This window comes from Ruditapes philippinarum, unplaced genomic scaffold (assembly GCF_026571515.1).
Source record: "Ruditapes philippinarum isolate M1 unplaced genomic scaffold, ASM2657151v2 ctg1618_1_1_1_1, whole genome shotgun sequence".
Classification (NCBI taxonomy): domain Eukaryota; kingdom Metazoa; phylum Mollusca; class Bivalvia; order Venerida; family Veneridae; genus Ruditapes; species Ruditapes philippinarum.
In genome coordinates this window covers 162,933-183,294 of record NW_026857783.1, presented here as the reverse complement: position 1 = coordinate 183,294, position 20,362 = coordinate 162,933, and the positions used below count along the sequence as shown (strand labels likewise).

At 35.8% G+C, this 20,362-nt stretch overlaps 1 protein-coding gene across 3 annotated transcripts in view; it reads right to left on the bottom strand.

The window, feature by feature from the left end:
- LOC132751015 (protein mono-ADP-ribosyltransferase PARP4-like) overlaps positions 1-16,206 on the bottom strand; it is a 66,263-nt gene extending 50,057 nt beyond the window's left edge. For all 3 annotated transcript variants that reach the window (XM_060741111.1, XM_060741113.1, XM_060741114.1), the window contains exons 1-9: positions 16,139-16,206; positions 12,763-12,924; positions 9,068-9,266; positions 6,381-6,529; positions 5,374-5,508; positions 4,611-4,769; positions 3,642-3,779; positions 2,792-2,965; positions 2,073-2,233 (exon numbers count right to left, since the gene is read on the bottom strand). In XM_060741111.1, the coding sequence (XP_060597094.1) occupies positions 2,073-2,233; positions 2,792-2,965; positions 3,642-3,779; positions 4,611-4,769; positions 5,374-5,508; positions 6,381-6,529; positions 9,068-9,266; positions 12,763-12,891 (1,244 nt within the window). In that variant the 5' untranslated portion in view covers positions 12,892-12,924; positions 16,139-16,206. The remainder of the gene's footprint in view (positions 1-2,072; positions 2,234-2,791; positions 2,966-3,641; positions 3,780-4,610; positions 4,770-5,373; positions 5,509-6,380; positions 6,530-9,067; positions 9,267-12,762; positions 12,925-16,138) is intronic.
- Positions 16,207-20,362: the final 4,156 nt, after the last annotated feature.

Genomic DNA, 20,362 nt, shown 5'->3' with positions numbered 1-20,362 from the left:
CAACACTGTATTATCATATGGCAACTTTCTAGCTTTACTGATGGAACTAGAAATGTGTCCATAGGACACGGATGCCCCCACACGCCACTGTTCTGTCAATCTTATGACTCTAGGTCAAATATTTTTTGGACTACATGTGCCACAAGTTGAAAAACTAAAAATCAACAAAGGGCCATAATTCTGTTAAATTTGGTCGCAGCAAAAATTCCTTCCTTTACTACCATCTACACATTAAGGTTGTTCATCCCTGCCAGTTTAAGCATTATCTGCCATCCGGTTTAAGAGGAGTTGCATTCACAAAATTTCTACATAGTATATAGTGAAAAAATCAACAAAGGGCCATAATTCTGTTAAATTTGGTCGCAGCAAAAATTCCTTCCTTTACTACCATCTACACATTAAGGTTGTTCATCCCTGGAAGTTTAAGCAAAATCTGCCATCCGGTTTAAGAGGAGTTGCATTCACAAAATTTCTACATAGTATTTAGTGAAAAAATCAACAAAGGGCCATAATTCTGTTAAATTTGGTCGCAGCAAAAATTCCTTCCTTTACTAACATCTACACCTTAAGGTTGTTCATCCCTGTAAGTTTAAGCAAAATCTGCCATCCGGTTTAAGAGGAGTTGCGTTCACAAAATTTCTACATAGTATATAGTGAAAAAATCAACAAAGTGCCATAATTCTGTTAAATTTGGTCGCAGCAAAAATTCCTTCCTTTACTACCATCTACACATTAAGGTTGTTCATCCCTGTAAGTTTAAGCAAAATCTGCCATCCGGTTTAAGAGGAGTTGCGTTCACAAAATTTCTACATAGTATATAGTGAAAAAATCAACAAAGGGCCATAATTCTGTTAAATTTGGTCGCAGCAAAAATTCCTTCCTTTACTACCATATACACATTAATGTTGTTTAAGCAAAATCTGCCATCCGGTTTAAGAGGAGTTGCGTTCACAAGATTTCGGGACGTACGGACGGAAGTTCTCACAGGACAGTAATTATGTGGCTACTCTATTGTTCTCTCTATTGTTCTTTTTAGCCACACAAAAGAAAATAGCCACATAAAAGCATTACGGAATGAATGACATCAAAGAGAAAGAACAGTTACCTATTGTCCCTCTAGCCACATAATTACTGTCCTGTGAGTGCGGACGGACTGACGGACGGACGGACAAGTGCAACGCTATATGCTCCCACATTGTGGGGGCATAAAAAGACCTTTGGTATTCCTTTGCCCATTATCTGACACACCAGTGGGTACCTGAGAAGAACAAGCTAGCTAAGTATTTTCCTCACTTAAAACATCCAAATCCCTGATGGGATTCGAACCAACAGAGATGAAGAGCAAGTGACTTAACGTTTGGTGTCATGCTTTCCTTGGCTGTATAATATGCTCATCTCTGGTGAGTAACAGATAAATAAAGAAATGTGTGAATATTCAAAATCCATGTGACATGATGTCACATCTGATAATGTTGTATGCATAAAATTCTTATCATAACAATCCTACCTTGTTGATATCAATGAGCATATCTTTTCCATGGAATAAAAGTGCCTCTGACTTCATTAAAACCATTATGTAATATTATATCAATTACAATACATATGTTTTTACTAGAAATTAACATGAAATGGAGAAAAGTTGCTTAAAGGTGCATTATGCCAAAGAAATGCTATCATTTTTTTTCTCTTTTTTTTTTTTTTTTTTTTTTGGTATCAGGTTCCAAATTAATACTAATTTATCATATACATGAACTGTCTTTTTCTCCTTTAGCTCTATTGGCAATGGATATAAATATAATGAGTTAGTAATTTGTATGCAAGTCAAAATACTGCTTTGTTTACATTTTGCTACCTTTACGACACATATACTGCACATTCAGCGCTACTTTGTTCAGTTGTTAAACATCTAACATGCCCTTAATCCATTATTAAAATGTTATTAAACTCATGAACCACAGTATGACATTTATAAAAAGAATTAAAAAAGATATGGATTTCTGAAACATATTGTGCATTTTAAAGAAAAGTTGTTTTTTTTATGTTGGGGAATCATTCAAATTTAATAGGCTTACCCAACTATTGAATCGCTGACCAGCTGTTTAACTGTGTGGTATTCTGTACTAGAAGGGCTCAAACAATCTATCCCACATCTTAGAGACCTATATTTAGCTACTGTGCTAGTTCTCATGGCAAAGTTTGTGGCCTCACTAACAGATATCATATCTCTTACCAACTGCAAAAACAAATAAGTTTGTCTTACTTCTGACTATTAATAAGTTCATGTTTTCAAGAATCAATATGAATAAGAACTGTCCGTAAGACAGCCAAATTGACTATTCTCAGTGCTTGACAGTAAGAAAAGGGGCATAACTCTGATAAAAAGATACCTAAGAACTAAAGAACCTGTGTCCATCAAGCAAGATAATCACAAAGAACAAGTGAGTGAAGTTTCAACCCATTTCCTTTAGTAATTTTGGAGATACCAACTTGCACCCAAAAACTTGACTAAAGTGTGATGGCGATGCCGATACTAGACTGAGAAAAATAACTCTTCCTTTACTTCGAGTAGTCTTCAAATAGTCATGTTTGCACTAAGAAAGCACCCTAAAATCAGGTTGTGCAAGTAATTTTTTTACATAATTATTGAAGTTGTAAGATTTAATTAGCATGTTGTGATTTTTTTTTTTTTTTTGTTAATTTTATCTCATTCTAAAAAAGGTAAAGGTATAATCGTAAAAAAAAAATCTATTTTATTTTTTTTTTTTCATGGAAATTTTAGTAGAAAACTTACCTGGCAGAGGTCCAGTTTCCTTGACAACCAGTATTTAGTTGGTGTCACTGCTTGATGCAGCTTATCATGAGGTAGTGTAGAATGGAAATCCGACATCAGTTTGGGTATTTTACTATCATCATTCGTATCTAGGGCTGACTTGATCTGTTTCAAAATGGCTTCTGCTTTTTCAACCTGAAAATTTACCGAAGAATTACCTCATGACTTTCGTTTAATTCTACAATTTATCTTTGAATGCACTTATCTCAAAATATGCTTTTTTTGGTCTTCAACGTAAATCTATTATATTACATGATGGGCCCCAGGACCATGAATAAAATGACTTTTGTAGAAGTCTGTACTAACACAATGCTAAATGCCAAATATCTAATCACAAAGCTGTGTAGTTCATACACAAATATTTATAGTCTATGTAAGCTAAATGACCCCAAGGGCGGACAAATTTGACCCTGTAGTCATGGTTAATATTACTTTTGTATAAAACCATAAGGTATTGCTACATGCGAGTATCAAAGCTTATGGCAATGTAGTTTCTGAATTGAAGATCTTTAAAGACTTCAGTTTTAAAGTCTATTTTCAGGTACTGTGACCTACATATTTATCAAACTGAAATCATTTAATATATGATTTTCATGGACTGTCCCTTCAGGATCATTCCTGCAGTTTAGTAAAAATCTACCATGTGATAAGGAAATGTGTTTAAAGAAATTGAGGATGACAACACAATATGCTAAATGCAAAACACAGACTATGAATATCAGTTTTTACAAGAATTCACCTTGAAGTACATGTATGCTCTTTGTGCTCAGGAGGAGCTAAAAAAATTTAAATCAATGTAAATATTAAGTACCTGTTCTTCTTTGATACTTGTGACATCACAGGACAGGACATTTTCCACTTCTTCATTGGCCTCTAGCCAGATATGTTCTACCAGACAACCAACCTCTTCTGTCATACTACCACTCTCTAATCCAAGCTCTACCATCATCTAGTTACATTTATATGTATTAATAGAAAAATACTTTTTACCAGTCAATAGTAAATTCAACAAGTATTAGCACATAATATAACCATTGAAAGAGATTAATTCTTGATGTTAACCTCTTGCTTACATCAGTTGTTTTTTTTCAAAACAAATAATTTCAAGCTAAAATGTGCCAAAATCTATAAGATTATAGGTGACATTCTCCTTTTTACTTCATAATCTATCTAACAGTGAAGTGCTTTCCATTATAGTTCCTTTTTTTTGGGGTACAGTTTTTATATTGGACCTACACTGTAAAGGTCATATGGCAACTTTCCTAGTGCTAACTGGTTAAAGAAGACTGCAGGTGCCCCTCCATGCATGAACAAACAGGCATTGGAGTAGAACCACCAACGTTCCCTAAGCTAGCTGAATAGCTTAATCCAAAGTCACTGGTGGGATTTGAACCCAAGCCGGGATGGGCTAGCAGTAAGAAGTCAAGGACCTTATTCACTCAAGCACATATGCCCATCATTATTGGTTAGTGTATAAATTTAAGACTCAATTATTGGTTAGAGTCTTAAGTTAATCTTTTTATAGACCTAATCTACGTAAGTGTTACAATATCTGCTCCAATAATTCTAAAATGTTTCTTAATGTACATAAATTACTACTTAATTTGATATATATTGTTAGAAAACATAATTATATATCATTGAAAATTAAATAACAAATGTTTTTTTATTTGTGCAAGAGTTTGTTGTAATTTTTTACTTTGATATTAAGTTATCTTACAATTTTCCCAATGATATTATCAGGAAATAATATATAGTCATATACTGTTACCAGACATACCTGTTTAAATTTTTCGGATCCAATATGTCTCGAGAAAAGGTCATGGGTCAAGGTCATACCCAGTTGTTGTTGTTGTTGTCTGTATAGATTGCTATATACAGCCAGTGTCTCATCAACTGTATTACAGTATCTATATTCTGTAGTACCTGGTCCACCTTTCTGTAGATAAAAAATAGAACAACTGTTACATCATACAGCATGCTGCAATAACAGGGCAATATCCTTTAGTATGGAAGTTTATAGGATGGTGCACTCCACTTTCACAAGAAACTACTTATTATTTTGAAAGATGTCAGAGCAGAGGTACAGAGCAAATGACAGTAGAAAGGATTTCATGATAAACCACAACTGAAGTGACCATTTCTGTCCCCAAATCAAACAGGGTCGTCTGATTTGCAGTAAAATGCTCTATATATTGAGCTAGTTGGGCAGTGGAAGTTGAGATGAAGATGGCATTTATTAGTATATTGACTTTCAAAGCCATACTTCAAAAGGTGTAGTAAACCACACACTTTCTTATTAATAAAATTAAATGTAGCTTAAGTCTCACTTACATAATCAGGACAAAAGTTATCGGTGAAACACTGTGACATCTTAAGTTATTAGAAATCTGTGACAATGATTTTGAAAAAAAATTGGGTATAAAACTGTTTACTTTTACATATAAGTTAATTCTTTCATACATGCATAAAGTTATTTCATTCGTACTAGAAAAGATAATTGATTATGACATATCATAATAATTTGGCAAACCAGCACTTACTTCCACAGTCTTCAACATTCCTGTATGGGAGGCAACTCTGTATTTATGGTTTGTATCAGAGTTACCTGTCCTGAAATGTTCATCAACATGCACTTCCAGTACAGTAAATGTCTTCTGTACCTTCTTTTCTTTTTTCTGAGGGAAACAAAAAATAATCATATACCAGAACACTTCTAGAGAAGGGAATAAATCTTCAAATCATCAAGCATAAAATAACATTCTTACACAATATAATTATATTTGAAGATATTTGTAGATATACAACTATATGTTCACAATATAGATTTAACTTAAATCTTAAGTTGTTCTGCTTTTAAACAGTATATTCATACACAATATGGCTATGAATAAATAAGTTTCTTAAAATCTATTCTCTTTCTTGGGAACAACAATATTCAATTTTTTTGTAAGTTTCAGTCATAACAGCTCTGTAAGGCTAATATTGTAATGATTTTCCACTTTTGGTGAAGGAAATTAATGTTGATTTCCGTCTATAGTACATTATTTCAGACACATTAGACAGCATTTGACCTAAAACCAGTCTTGCCCTCTATGACGAACTATTCTAGCCCACAACGGTGAACAGCAAGTACACTGTACATGTATATTTAATACAGTGACCGTATCCTTTACTATTCAGACTTAATTATCATATTATAGATGTACATGACACAGAAAAGACAAAAAAGTTCCAATTTTTCAGGAAAACTATTCATTCAACACTTTAATTTAAACATGACACTAATTAACCCTGCACCTGCTGTATATACATAATGGATTAGGCCAGCTTTGAAAATGGAACAGTCCATTTATAATTTAAGGGATTTCAATATAAAAACACAAGCATGAGCTACCAACAGTATAGAGCCTGATCAGAGTGTACAAATGTGCAGGCTGACCTGGCTCTACACTGATAGTGGCAAAGGGTAGTCTGTTTAGGTTCCAGCAGGTAGAGGTTTCAAAAAAGCTCTTTTTATTGAAAATAAGAAAAAGTAATATCTTTTTACCTCTCCTTTGAAGAGTGCAAACTTGGCAATTTGGAATTCCCTTGTGAAAGATGGGCAATTTTTGTCATCTGGTTTCCACACTTTAATGCTGCCAACATTAATAAATGGTTTGACTGTTTTCTTTTTGTCCTTCTTTTGAAATTTTGAGGCTGAAAGAAAGTTTTAAACAATGGTTGTTATAATAAGATAAATATTCATTTTTTTAATGAAACCAGAGCTACTGATTATATAAACAGATTACTGTGATTCCAAAAGACATTTATCTCTAGGCCCTTAACTTACTAAATGGTTTTGTCCTACTTTGAAACTGAAACCGTCAATTTAAAGTTTACAGCTTTTCAATATCAAGATGTTAAAACTGAGCTACAAATAGCATTTTTTTTTAAATAACTTGTTGCCAATAACTTGTCGCTACAAGCCCATTGTACTTATTTGTGTCAGTTTTCTCTTGTCAGATCTCCAGTACAACATCATGTCAGTTCTCCAGTACAACATCATGTCAGATCTCCAGAACAACATTATGTCTAATTATGTCAGACCTCCAGTATAACATTATGTCAGACCTCAAGTATAACATCATGTCAGTTCTCCAGTGCAACATCATGTCAGTTCTCTAGTACAACATCATGTCAGATCTCCAGAACAACATTATGTCTAATTATGTCAGACCTCCAGTATAACATCATGTCAGTTCTCCAGTACAACATCATGTCAGTTCTCCAGTACAACATCATGTCAGTTCTCCAGTACAACATCATGTCAGATCTCCAGAACAACATCATGTCTGACCTCCAGAACAACATTATGTCAGACCTCCAGTATAACATTATGTCAGACCTCCAGTAAAACATTATGTCAGATCTCCTGTCTAACATCATATCTGACCTTCAGTATAACATCATGTCAGATCTCCTGTCTAACATCATGTCAGTTCTCCAGTATGACATTATGTTAGATCTCCTATCTAACATCATGTCAGTTCTCCAGTATAACATCATGTCAGACCTCTAATGTAACATCATGTCAGACCTCCCGTATAAACATCATGTCAGACCTCTCGTATAACATCATGTCAGACCTCCAGTATCACATCATGTCAGAACTCCAGTGTAACATCATGTCAGACCTTCAGTATAACATCATGTCAGACCTCCAGTATAACATCATGTCAGACCTCTAATGTAACATCATGTCAGACCTCTAATGTAACATCATGTCAGACCTCTCGTATAACATCATGTCAGACCTCCGTATAACATCATGTCAGACCTCCCGTATAACATCATTGTCAGACCTCTAATGTAACATCATGTCAGACCTCTCGTATAACATCATGTCAGACCTCCCGTATAACATCATGTCAGATCTCCCGTATAACATCATGTCAGATCTCCCGTATAACATCATGTCAGACCTTCAGTATAACATCATGTCAGAACTCCAGTATAACATCATGTCAGACCTCCAGTATAACATCATGTCAGACCTCCAGTATAACATCATGTCAGACTTCCAGTATAACATCATGTCAGATCTCCAGTATAACATCATGTCAGACCTCTAATGTAACATCATGTCAGACCTCTAATGTAACATCATGTCAGACCTCTCGTATAACATCATGTCAGACCTCCAGTATAACATCATGTCAGACCTCCCGTATAACATCATGTCAGACCTCCCGTATAACATCATGTCAGAACTCCAGTATAACATCATGTCAGACCTCCAGTATAACATCATGTCAGACCTCCAGTATAACATCATGTCAGACCTCCAGTATAACATCATGTCAGACCTCTAATGTAACATCATGTCAGACCTCTCGTATAACATCATGTCAGACCTCCCGTATAACATCATGTCAGATCTCCCGTATAACATCATGTCAGATCTCCGTATAACATCATGTCAGACCTTCAGTATAACATCATGTCAGAACTCCAGTATAACATCATGTCAGACCTCCAGTATAACATCATGTCAGACCTCCAGTATAACATCATGTCAGACTTCCAGTATAACATCATATCAGAACTCCAGTATAACATCATATCAGAATCCCAATATAATATCATGTCAGACCTCCAGTATAACATCATGTCAGAACTCCAGTATAAAAGATGTCAGATCTCCAGTATAACATCATCTCAGACCTCCAGTATAACATCATGTCTTACCTCCAGTCTAACATCATGTCAGAACTCCAGTATAATGTCACGTCAGACCTCCAGTATAACATCATGTCAGAACTCCAGTATAACATCATCTCAGATCTCCAGTATAACATCATATCAGACCTCCAGTATAACATCATGTCAGACCTCCAGTATAACATCATGTCAGACCTCCAGTATAACATCATGTCAGACCTCCAGTATAACATCATGTCTTACCTCCAGTATAATATCATGTCAGATCTCCAGTATAACATCATGTCAGTTCTCCAGTACAACATCATGTCAGTTCTCCAGTACAACATCATGTCAGTTCTCCAGTACAACATCATGTCTGAGCTCAAGCATAAACTCCAAAGTTTTAAAGTATGACATTTTTTCAGTAGGAAGAAAATTCTCAACAATCAAGAATATAATAGCATGATAGCATGTCAAAAAAAAACAACTGATGCACAAAATTTTTATTCTGTCAAAAGTTTAATAGTATAACTTGCTTAAGATAAAAGTTACCTGATATTTTTCCTTCCTTAAGAGCCTCAGATTTTGATATTCCCATGACCAGGAAGTCATCTGTGTTCAGCAGGTGACCGGCTTCAATGCTCTTATTTATCCAGGGAACCGAAACAACCGGAATACCATACTTGGCAGCCGTTTTGCATTTATATGAGAACTCTGCTTTTTCTGCATCATTGCATACAACATGTGTACTCTACATAAAATAAATAAAAAAAAGAGCAATTTGTCAAGGCATTAACTATTAAGTAAATTTACAGGCTCTAAAATTTAATGATGTCAAGCTTAAACAGGTTTTGATAAAACAATTTACATGCTGTCTTTTTTTCCTACAGAATCTCACAATATATAAAGAAATAACAAAAATAATGAGTTGACACAAGTTATAGATACCATTTACTAGATACTTTTGACCTCTAAATGTGACCTTAAACTTAGTATGGAGCTATGGATCTGTATCTTGTATGTGACAGTCATACTGTTTTACAATGCCTAAAACTTCTGAGTTATGACATTTTATTACATGTTTTGCAGTAGATTACTGAATTATAACGGTTAATTATATTCTGATAATTTCACAGTAATGATTACCAAATATAATTTCACAGTAGCCGAACTATATTTGGCGTAAAAATAAAATATTTATCATTAATGAATGTTTTTTTCAGCGGAATTGTAGTCAATCATAATAAAAAATGTACGTGATAACTGTAGTTTGTAAATATTTACGAACGTTGTGCTGAAAAACATCTAAAATCTAAAAATAATCATGGAATTATATTTTGCTTCAACATTGTGACGTCATTATTTCATGACGTCATGAAGATAAGAGCATGACGTTACGCGGCAAAAATCAGTAAAATGGTGTAAAAATCGTTAAAAAATCATGAAATAAACAGAAAATTTGTTTGTTTTACATGTAAGATCAAATAATATTTCACTAGTGAACCCCAGCTATTATATTTTCACTCGTGGCTACGCCACTCGTGGAAAATATTGCATCTGGTGTTCACTCGGTGAAATATTTTTCGATCTTACACTGAAACAAACAAATATCCTCTATATATAGAGTAGTGGCTGTAATAATTTTTGACACATAGAAATAGTTGGCAGCATGAAATACCCAAATATACCCAAATACACCTAAATATTGCCAATATTGCCCAAATATACCCAAATATTGCTCAAATATACCAAAAATGAATGTTTTATACAAAAAAAAGTGCTGTTTTAATTATGAATTACAATATACACTTTCACTGAGATTGATCAAACAAAGACAAACATACCCAAATATACATTTTCCTATCATTGTGTTTTGAACCAAAATATACCCAAATACAGTACAGTACACTTCATTAAAGCTATATTAAATTTTCAAAAAAAAAATAATGTGATGGACACTTGTATGAAATTTCAACAAAATTTTAATAATACTCTAAACAAGAGGGCCATGATGGCCCTAGATCGCTCACCTGACCCATCAAACTCATCCAAACAATTACCTAGACAAGCATTCTGACCAAGTCTCATGACAGATGAGTGAAAAATGTGACCACTACAGTGTTAACAAGGATTAACCATATTTGAGCAGTGTGACCTAGTTTTTTACCCAGGTGACCCATATTCAAACTTGACCTAGAAATCATCAAAACAAACTTTCAGACCAATTTCCAGGATATTTGGATCAAAACAGTAGCAACTAGAGTGTTAACAAGATTTTTCTATTTTTAGCTCCAGTGACCTAGTTTCACATGCGATTTCGAACTCATCCGAGCAATTACCTAGACAAGCATCCTGACCAAGTTTGATGATAATTGAGTCGAAAATGTGACCACTAGAATGTTAACAAGGTTTTTCCATATTTGGGCGGTGTGACCTAGTTTTTCATCCAAGATGACCCATGTTCGAACTTGACTTAGAAATCATCAAAACAAACTTTCAGACCAATTTACAGGATATTTGGATCAAAACAAGAGCCACTAGAGTGTTAACAAGAGTTTTCTATTTTTAGCTCCTGTGACCTAGTTTTTCATCCGAGATGACCCATGTTCCAACTCATCCAAGCTATCACCTAGACAAACATCCTTACCAAGTTTGATGATGATTGAGGCAAAATTGTGACCTACTCTAGAGTGTTAACAAGGTTTTTCTATTTTTAGCTCTTGTGACCTAGTTTTTCATCCGAGATGACCCATGTTCGAACTCATCCGAGCTATCAACTAGATAAGCATCCTGACCAAGTTTGATGATGATTGAGGCAAAAATGTGACTGCTGGAGTGTTAACAAGGTTTTTATATTTTTAGCTCCGGTGACCTAGGTTTTCATCCAGGATTACTCATGTTCAACTTCATCCAAGCTATCACCTAGACAAGCATCTTGACCAAGTTTGATGATGATTGATGCAAAAATGTGACTGCTAGAGTGTTAACAAGGTTTTTCTATTTTTAGCTCCAGTGACCTACTTTTTCATCCGAGATGACCCATGTTCGAACTCATCCGAGCTATCTGTAACCTAGACAAGCATCCTGACCAAGTTTGATGATGATTGAGGCAAAAATGTGACCGCTGGAGTGTTAACAAGGTTTTTCTATTTTTAGCTCCGGTGACCTAGTTTTTCATCTGAGATGACCCATGTTCGAACTCATCCGAGCTATCTGTAACCTAGACAAGCATCCTGACCAAGTTTGATGATGATTGAGACAAAAATGTGACCGCTAGAGTGTTAACAAGGTTTTTCTATTTGTAGTTCCGGTGACCTACTTTTTCATCCGAGATGACCCATGTTCGAACTCATCCGAGCTATCACCTAGACAAACATCCTGACCAAGTTTGATGATGATTGAGGCAAAAATGTGACCAGACCTCTAGAGTGTTAACAAGGTTTTTCTATTTTTAGCTCTTGTGACCTAGTTTTTCATCCGAGATGACCCATGTTCGAACTCATCTGAGCTATCAACTAGATAAGCATCCTGACCAAGTTTGATGATGATTGAGGCAAAAATGCGACAGCTAGAGTGTTAACAACAAAATGTGAACGGACGACGGACGGACGGACGACGGACAATCATCGATCCTAAAAGCTCACCCTGAGCATGCTCAGGTGAGCTAAAAATTAAATGTAGACAACAAATATTATCATATCTTTATTTTAATTTGCAAGTATATTCAGTAATGAACCTAGATAAGCAAATGTCACAAGTTTATTTTCTTACAACATTTAAACTGCCCATTTTAACGGAATGAATGAAAGTTATAGCTGACTAAGTAATATTATTTTTATTAATATTGATTCATTTTCAAATTATAATCTGTATTTTATACAAACAAAAATGAATATTGCTATATTTGGGTATATTTGGGTGTAATTGGGTATATTTGGGTATTTACTATTTAGTGCCCCTGAAAATAGTAAATTGTAATATTTCTTACAAAATCACACAAAATAAAACATTTTTTTTTTCTTTTCAGTTAAACAAAACATTCTATGTTACCTTATTATTTTTTTTTCAATTTGTTTATGAAAATGACCCATTTTCATTTGGGGTATAATTATGGTACATGTAGTATAGCCTTTCCTGCTAAAATGTATCACAAAGGTACATGTAACTACTTATGTCATTTAGTCAGACACTTGGTTTTGTACCAGAATATAATATGGTTTACCTAGTATATAGATGTAATTTTTTACCTTCTTAGTGACAATGAAAGACACAATTCCTCCATTGGATGTAATGTCTTTCCTCATCTGAGTCTTCTCCTTAAACCTGACTGCTGTGGTCAGATCTAAAACAATCTGGCATCCTTCAAACAGAGCCATGATCAGTATCTAATGGCTGAACACCTGAAATACCTGTATTATATACATACATGTATGTATTATAAGACTGCAAAATGCTTACAAGATTTTATGAAAAAGATGTGTCAATATCTTTCCTCCTCCGTAATTATTGTAATACATGCACAAGTCAATATATTTGTATAACATTAAAGGTTCCATCACTGGGGAACAGTGGCACTTTTGTAATATCAAACCCCTGGTAAAGGCCCTGCCTTCAGGGATAGTCAGGTAATATACCCCTTAATTGTCAATAATTGCACCCACACTCAAGAGTTGGACATAGCTCCCCCCATCCCCATCTATTTTGGCACCAAATCGAAACCACCACATAGATCTGTCAATGCTGGTACAGACTAAATGTAACAATTTCACTTATCTCCCCTGGTCCTGGTATACCATTGGAGGTGGGGGGATTAGGACATAATGGCCTTGAGAATAACTGACCAATAAGTACGCTGCCCTAGCTCTTTACTGGTGGCAAATACTTAACACATTAAATTGTTCCTCCTGGGTAAGAATTAATTATTTTTCTTCAAAGAAACTGTAAATCATTTCAAGAATAATGCATCCAAATTCATGCTAATTTTCATGGATATTTTGAAAATGTGTTTAAAAGTAAAATATTGTGAAGGGAACAAAGAAAGTCATTTATACATAACAAACAGCACTTTTAATCTCTGTCACTAAATACCAAAAAGCAGTCAAAATATGCAAAAATATCCCTAACTGCATTAGCCAAACAGTAAAAATATGGTGATAAATACTGCAAAGTCAGTCATTAATCACACAATAAATAGCATGTTAATTATTCTTGAGTACTTTTCTTAAATCCTTAGTACTTTTTTTTTTCTGAAGTTTGATTTTCATGAAATATTTTGACTTATCTGGATGCATGCAGCTTTAACAGAAAACTAAACAGAGATCAAAATGAAATTAATCAGAAGGTACAATTTCACCAAAAGACATAAAATCAAGGATGGTAATTTTTTCCATGAGGGAAATAAATCATCTCATTTAAATATACTATTTCACACATATTTTCCTTGTATAAAACACAATATAACAGATTTTGCCACAATGAGTGTCGTGTTCCAACTTCTATTAAGAATAACAAATCAACAAAAAATATTTACAAGTAAAATTCTTTGTACTTATAACTACATGTAGTGACTGTTAACTTGAGGCCCTCAGCCTCACACTAGACTGTGCTTTAACTAACAAAGCACCATGGGATAGCAATAAAAAAATGAGATATTTTTGATAACATGGAGACTTCACGGTATCCTCATTGCAATCACAGCGATGATTAGGAGCTTCAAAACGTTTTAATTAGCGATTGTCTGCATTCGAAATGCGCTTCTACTGCATTCCTTGAGCTTCCACTGCACTTTTACGGAGCTAACACTGCAGTGAAATTGTAAAGCTCCGTAATAGCGCTGTGCACACACAGTATAAGCATGGAAGAGACGCCGCACAATCTCCATACAAGCGTTGTGGATAACTGCCGAGTTCATTCGGCCTTCCTTTTATGCTTTCAAGACGCTCCTGTTGTGTTGTAGGAGATGCTACTGAGTTGCTACGACAAACTTACTGCACTCCTATCAAAACGTTGAGGGTAGGCTTTTGTTTTGAGCATGCTTAAAATGCTCGCCATTGGTTGGTGTTCTATGTGATGCCACTATGATGCCATAGTGATGCTGTGGCGATGTTACTGCACTCATCTCGGCATTCTGAATTTTCTTTGGACGCTGTGAGAACGCTGACCTAGTGTGACAGGGGTTTTAGTTGCGAGGCAATAAGTTTTTCTATCATTAAATACAGTACAAACATCTATAATATAGATTTATTATCCTCAAGTAAAAAAGTTATTTTAAAAAAGCTCATAGTTTTCTACTAAGTCCTTTTTTGTACTTGATTGTAATTATATTGTGTATGTAAGGATATTGGATGACTGTAGGCTCAATACTGAATTTATTGAACATCTACATCAGTCTACATGTACTTGAAACTGCTTAGCAATCAATTCTAATTATAACTAGCAGGCATTCATGAACAAGTTAAAAAAAAGCCTCGGGCAAGCAAAACATTATTTTATTAAACAATTTCAATAAATCCAGTAATGAACCTACATGAATATAATGTTTCTATTTATCACATACCCGAAATAAGTAATAGAAAAAGCATCAAAACACGAGGCTATCTGATTAGTAAGAGAGGGCATACTTCTCTTTGGTATCATAGTCAAACATAAAAACACAATCCCTTAAGTCACAATATGAAACCCCAGAAAAAAGTAACCAATGAACAAGCATCTGAATATGACATTTCTATTGCTTTCCCTTTCTCTGTCTTCACAATAAATAACCCCAGCAAAAATGAACCAATCAATGGGCATGCTCTGGAGTGGGGGTAACATATACCTGCACTATAGTTAACGCAATGTGCATGTATTTGTATACGATTTAACTCTGACAAATTTTCTACAGAAAGGTCCCCAAACTATGATACAAAGACTGTTTAAAGTGCAAAGAATCATTTTTCATTGACACACCTATTGTCCTATAGTGTAATGCTAACATTTAGTGTGTCTTTACCCTATTGTTTCTATAAGGCAAATGACATCACATCAAAATTTATGCACAGTCGTGCAATACCAGTTTACAGAGTTCCAAAATCAGCACGGGTATGTGATAAACATGTATACATGTATATGTTTTATTTCATGTAATTTAAATTTGTATCAACTGCTCCAAATTTAAACTTTGGCAAATCCATCACACTCATTCAGCATGTTAAGTTACTAGTCAGACTTGTAAAAATAAAAAGCATTGGGTTAATTTTGTGATGAAAAATTCTGTTTTTTCCAAGTTTGACAGAAAAACAAAAACAAGTCTGTAAAATGGGTCAAACCGTTCACACTTGATTAGGTAGAAAGCTACCGTATTTGTTATAAAGTTAAACTTAGTCAAATGAAATGAGTTATATTATTATTGATTTGATATAACTTGTTATAAAAAGAATGTACATACAAAACATAAGGCAGAACTGTGTTAACTGTTTTATTTACCTTCACACAGTCACACTGTCACCGCGCCGGCGAAATTATTTTATCCGAACAATGTACCACATATTTCTCATCTTTTTAGAATTTAAAAGGAAAAGTATCAGAGAAAATCTTGTAGTAATTAACCGGAAATTAACTAAACTGCTTTATGAAAATGTTTACCTGTGTTGTCAAAATCTACACGCTGTATAAAATAAAAATGATGTACACTTCCTCGTTTTTTTTTTAGTTTTCTCGAAATCTTGGTTATTGGACGCTTGGTTTTCTTTATACATAAGTTAAAAATCGTTTACTTGATCAGGAATCACCCGCCAAAATGTCATCGCTTAAAATAAAAGTAACGTCATCTGACATATATATACCCACATTAAAAGTTTAACACATGCACTATCTAAAAAGTTCATTGTGATCAAATGAATGGGTACTGTACTGTTTAGTGGTAATTAAAGCAGCGTTTCATAAACATGTATTTTGTTTAAGCAAGATGATTTAAAATTTATATTACAATATTATATAAATGTGTTTCAAGGCAAAAAAATGCAAAAAAGAACTACTGTACGTAATAAAACTACTGATTATTCAAAATTACCCCCAAAGCACAGACGGCAAATTTGTCTTGCCACTAAAACAATGGCCAAATTACCATGAAATAATCTCCCCTTAAACAGCTTTTTCAAAAACAAAATTGATGAATATTATATATATTAAACTGGTAATAGTAATTTTGTTCATGTAAATGATCAACCCAACCCCTCTTTTTCATACAGTGTTTCAGACATATCAATGCAGTCCAGATCTAGCGTGAGTACTGAACACAGCAACTCTACCTTCAACCTCTCTGGTGCAAACATAATTACCTCCTCACCTAAGCCTCAGCAAACCTCAGCCAAATCCACCGCGAAGAAAAACATGCTACGCCTTCTTAATATAAACTTCCAGAGCCTACGTAAGAAAGGGAAACTCCTTGAGTCAATCATACTAGACTGCGACCCAGATGTTATTTTAGGCACAGAAACCTGGCTGGACAGTCAAGTTGCCTCTAGCGAAATACTGCCAAGTGACCTTGGCTATGACATACAGCGGAGAGACAGACCTGAAAACCCCCATGGTGGAGTCCTTATAGCGGCAAAACAACATCTCCTGCTACACGACATCTACAAGAGCAGTAACACAGAACTGGTTAGTGGCACCATCAAGTCAGGATCCAAAAACATCACAAAAGCAACCTACTACAGACCACCAAACAGGACTGATTCTGAATACCTCTCAAAATCAACAGAAGAGATTAGCAGTTTGAAGTCCAAATCGAAGAACAGCATATTTATTATTGGGGGCGACTTCAATTTACCAGACATAGACTGGAAAACTCTTGATATATCTGGATCCCAGTACCCACAGAGCACCAGCAAACACTTCCTAGATATGATAGCTGACTCCAACCTAGAACAATAAGTGGATTTTCCAACCAGGAAAGACAAGATACTAGATCTGATCCTGACCACCCACTCCAGCTTCAAGATGAGATGTAAACCTATGCCCTCGATAGGGAACAGCGATCATGACATTGTGCTCCTCGACACTTCGATCCAAACATACCATCCACGCCCAGCAAGACGGAAAATACTACTATGGAAGAAGGCGGACCTTAATGCCATCAAAGAAGACACCCGTACTCTAGCAACCGAATTCCAGAACACCCCATACACAGACATTGAATCGATGTGGCATGATTTTAAAACAAACATCACAGAAATTATAACCAAGAGAGTACCATCTAAACTCACTTGTTCTAAATATACAAATCCATGGATGAATTCCACCATCAAAAGAAGCATTCGACGGAAACAAAAAGCCTTTAAGAAAGCTAGGAAATCAAACTCCAAACGAGACAGAGATCGTTACAAGCGACTGCAAAAAGAAGTCCAGTGGCACACAAGACGAGCAAGCCGGCAGTATATGCAAGACATCATCAGTGACAGTAGTCCAGCCAACAAAAAGAAGTTCTATTCCTACATCAAGAGCAAGGGTCAGGAAATAGTTGGTGTAGCGCCCCTGAAGAATATTGCTGGTTTCATTCGGAGTGACAGCAAGAGCAAGGCCAGTATACTGAACCAGCAGTTCAGCTCTGTCTTCACCCGAGAACCCACAGAGAACTTACCTGACAAGGGACCAAGTAGCCATCCCAGCATGCCATCTATTACAGTTAGGGAACCAGGAGTACGGAAATTACTCCAAAATCTTAACTGCCATAAATTTAAAGCTGCAGGCCCTGATGAGATTCCGACCCGGTTCCTCCATTTAGCTGCTGCTGAACTGGCACCAATACTTACCCGCCTTTTCCAGTTTTCCCTAGACTCTTCTGAAGTACCTCAGGACTGGAGAGATGCAAATGTAGTACCCATCTACAAAAAGGGAGATACACACATCCCGGCCAACTATAGGCCCGTCTCACTTACATCGATCACCTGCAAGATCCTGGAACACATTGTCCACAGTAATATAATGTCACACTTTGACACCAACCATATACTGAGAGACAACCAGCATGGTTTCAGGAAACGTCGCTCATGCGAAACTCAAATTTTAACAACAGTTGACACCATCGCGAAGTATCTCTCAGCGGGTAACAAAGTAGACGCCATTCTACTCGACTTCGAGAAGGCGTTCGACAAAGTTCCTCTACAAGCTAGATTTCTATGGCGTGAGAGGTCCCTTAAGCCAGTGGATCAAAACCTTCCTGAGTAACCGCAAGCAACAGGTAGTCCTTGAAGGCACCAAGTCTGACCAAGATGATGTTATATCTGGCGTTCCCCAGGGAACCGTACTAGGTCCACTTTTATTCCTGGCCTTCATAAATAACATGCCTGACTGCACATCATCTGACATCCGACTCTTTGCGGACGACAGCCTCATGTACAGGGTCATCAAGAGTACAAATGACAAGGCAAGGCAAGGCTGCAGCAGGATCTTGAAGCACTGGAACAATATATACTTCATGGCCAAGTCCTGCAATCAGTGGACCACAGCAAATACCTTGGTGTAAGTGTCTCCAACAACCTCTCATGGGACAAGCACATACAGAATGTAGCTGCCAAAGGAAACAGAACACTGGGATTTGTGAGGAGAAACATGAAGGATTGTACACCACAACTGAAAGCAGCAACTTTTGTACGCCCAGGTCTTGAATATGCAGCAACGGTTTGGGATCCTCATCTTCAGACACACATAGATTCACTTGAGCAGATCCAGAAAAGTGCAGCCAGTTTTGTCAAAAATGACTATAAATCCAGAACACCCGGATGTATGACAGGAATGCTGAGGAGCCTGGATTGGAACACCCTCCAACAGAGAAGGAAGGAAGCAAGGTTAGGCATGCTCTATCGCATTCAACATGACCTAGTAGACATCCCCAAGGACAAGTACCTACCACTGAGTAACCAATCCAAGAAGAACACCAGTGACAGTAGAACACGTATACGTTTCTACCAAGAACGCACCACTGGCAGGATGTATACAAATACCTTCTTCCCCAGGACAATTGTTGACTGGAATGGCCTGGCATCAACAGTCACCGCCGCGGAAACGTTGGATGCTTTCCGCGCGCGCCTGCCGGCCTCCATCTAAATTCACTTCACAACGTCTCTGTAAATAAATTTTTATCAGTTTTTACAACTTTTATCGCTGAGAGGAAGAGTGTTCCATCTCACCATGTACATAGTTTCGCAGAGCCTCATTACGTTCCTTTTGGATCCCGGCTCTTATACTGGAAGAAGAAGAAGAAAAATGCTATAGTTATCATGTTTGTATTGTTTTCTTGAAATAAACGGGCCTTAAACGCGGATCAAAAAATAAAAATGTTCATTTCTTCATGATGATCAAGGGGAGATAATTTATGATAATTTAATTGACTATTATTGGCAAGACAAATGTGCCAAACGCCTTTGTTCAAAAGCATACAGGCATTTGGCTGATTTATCTTGCCAATAATAGTAAAATATCATGAAATAATTTCCCGTTGACCTTCAAGAACCAAATTAGTATCAAGTACCCGTTTGTTATACATTTAATTTATTTTATGACAATTTTGTGAACTATTTTAGTGGGGCACCATTTTGCAGAACTTTAATTATGTCATCGCAGTCATTTTCACCCTTTTACAACAATCACCGTGTTAGCAATGTCCTACAAATCTTTTTAGGTAACTGCATTTCGCATTTCTGTAAGGAATTGTAGGTCTACCGAAAGACCTTTAAAACTTTAAAATTTTATTTCATGAATATGTTTATTGCAGGTTGTGCGCTGATGCTGATCATAAGCACTTGATTGACTTCTGCAACGTACATGTAGGTAACATAACAGATCAAATGAAGCGTCTCTATATAAAAC